Source organism: Halyomorpha halys, unplaced genomic scaffold (assembly GCF_000696795.3).
Source record: "Halyomorpha halys isolate HHAL.00 unplaced genomic scaffold, Hhal_1.1 Scaffold187.1, whole genome shotgun sequence".
Lineage (NCBI taxonomy): Eukaryota > Metazoa > Arthropoda > Insecta > Hemiptera > Pentatomidae > Halyomorpha > Halyomorpha halys.
The window spans coordinates 596,744-599,121 of NW_027113649.1; the positions used below are offsets into that span (position 1 = coordinate 596,744).

Consider the following 2,378-nt stretch of genomic DNA (forward strand, 5'->3'; position numbering starts at 1 on the left):
ATAAAATTACCAATTAATTAGTAATTTATATTGTTGAATAATACATATTTTTTTAAATATTTGACAATTTATTAGCACATATTTATGTACATATTTCAGATTTTTTGGCACATAAAAATCCTATCCCTACTTATTACTATTAGCTTCCTTCAATCACATATACAATAAAAATATTCAGAAAAATAAACTTTAAAAAATTAAAAAGAAAAAATAGAGAGGAAAGTTTACTTGGCAGATATTTTTTATACATTGAGGGCGCATGACATAACCTCTTTGACATAGTGCTCATTTAACATTACAATAAGTGGATACTTTCTAAGATGGAGAAATTGAACTTAATTTAATGAAGAAAACATTTAATTTCCTGTGAAAATTTGCATTTTATTTAAGATATATTTATTTAATATTTTTCTTAATATTTTTGTGTTTTTCTATTTTTGAAGGTGTCGTTGAGAGGCTAACCCCCGAGATGGAAACGATTCCTGCTGTTCATCTTATGCAGGATCCATTAATTCTAGAGAAGGTAATAATATATGTATAGAATCTTTCGAAAACTATGAAAATATCAGTTACGCCAAGTTCTGGCTCTTTGTATTATTAGGTCAACTAAAATTTGATTTATCTAAGTTTTAAAGAATAACTACAATGTCAGAGAATTATACAAAAAATTCAAAACAACATTACCTTTTATTTGCTTCTTAATTACATTAATAATCAATTATAATAAAAAATATCAATGTAGTCTTGACATGTTAATTTTCTTCTATAATTTTTGAGGTTAAAAAAAATGAAACTTTCTTATTACTCCACTCGTACTTTTCGGCTATTCCAGCCATTCTAAGGATAAGTATAGATTAAAAATTTTAATTACACTTTAAACATTAAAAAGATACTTCAAAAAACATTCTGTATTATAATTATCCTACCTTATTTTGAATATCACAGCTATAATGTTGTTAAAAAGTTGCTGCCTTTGTCAAATTATATTTTAGTCTATCATCCTACTAACCATAATTAAATTACAGAAAACCATGCACAATCAATTAACTTTTATCATATTGTGTTAAATTATCTATTTTTAATCCAACTAATTTACGTTTTATAATATTATTCAATTTATACTTTCTATTATAACTAGTGCTGCCGATTTGTGGCTATTTACCCAATTGTCGTGTATTTTTCACCTTAGCAGGCCACTGTCGGGTATTCAGGTATTTCGGGTAAAACAGGTTCAGGTTATATACAAGTGTGCTAGTGCAGTGTCACACTTGTCTATCAACTAGTTTTTTTTAGTTAATAATTAGAGACTTTTTCTATTACTAACAAGTTATTTTCCTTAGATATTGAATTTTAGAACATGGGCATCCCTACACCATTTACGGCCCATATTTCTTTTAGTGGCCCGGGACTGATTTATTTTTGAGGCATGGGGTGAATATAAGTTTTGGGACTTGGGCCGATTTGTTTGGGGCCCGAGGCTGATACAATTTTTTCTTTGGTTTACCATCCAACACCATAACTGCTGATGAGCTGATTAAAAACTTTGAATCGAATTAATTTCAAAATGAGAAATAATCAAAACAAAAAACAATACATAAGATTGGTGTTTTCCCACCTATCATCATTACATTTGGTATGGTTGATATGTTGTGACAGTAGACTGTCGAGGGATATACATATGACTGTTAATCGTGGCAGTTAACGAGACGTTTAGTCCACTGATTATATTACTCCTGATATCAATTATCACGTCAATACTGTCGTGACCATAAACTGTCATGGCTGTAAAGGCTATCATGACTTTAACTATCAAACAGTTACACCATGATAGTGGCTGCAACTTTTGGCGCATTAACTAAAACTGCATGATTGTTCACTGTCAAGGCATATAGATGTGACAGTTAACATGATAGTTGCTTCATCGTATCACTTGTATTATAAATTATCATGCCAGAACTATTGCGACAGAAATATCATGACTGTTACCAAGAGCGGGTAAAGTGGCAGGTATTTGTCGGATAAAACGGATATTTTCAAGGCACTACGGGTATTTTTTGGTCGAGTGAATCGGTAGCACTGTTTAAACCTACCTCACATATCAGGTTTGGCATATTCTCATTATAATTCCAATTTATTTTAGTTTATTTATTCATTTTATATTTTAAAATCCATCAAATTAATTGTATATTATCTGTTTTATACATGTACATGATCATTTTGATCATAAATTAATTCTTCTAAAAATTTCAGTATGATTCTAGTTAAATTTTTTTTAAACATGTTGAGACTAAATAGATATTTTTATTATAATTGATAAACAAACTATTCTCAAATTATAAACTTATTAATAATCTTTTTTTTTACAAAAATCTTTTTAA

The 2,378-nt window shown here is 28.6% G+C and overlaps 1 protein-coding gene across 1 annotated transcript in view; it reads left to right on the top strand.

Moving 5' to 3' along the window:
• The window catches only part of LOC106679257 (serine/threonine-protein kinase SIK3), a gene marked incomplete at its 5' end in the record, with an annotated part of 41,900 nt that overhangs the window by 11,945 nt on the left and 27,577 nt on the right, over positions 1-2,378 (top strand). Inside the window, 1 exon segment of the mRNA XM_014418304.3 lies at positions 444-523. Within this exon segment, the coding sequence (XP_014273790.3) occupies positions 444-523 (80 nt within the window).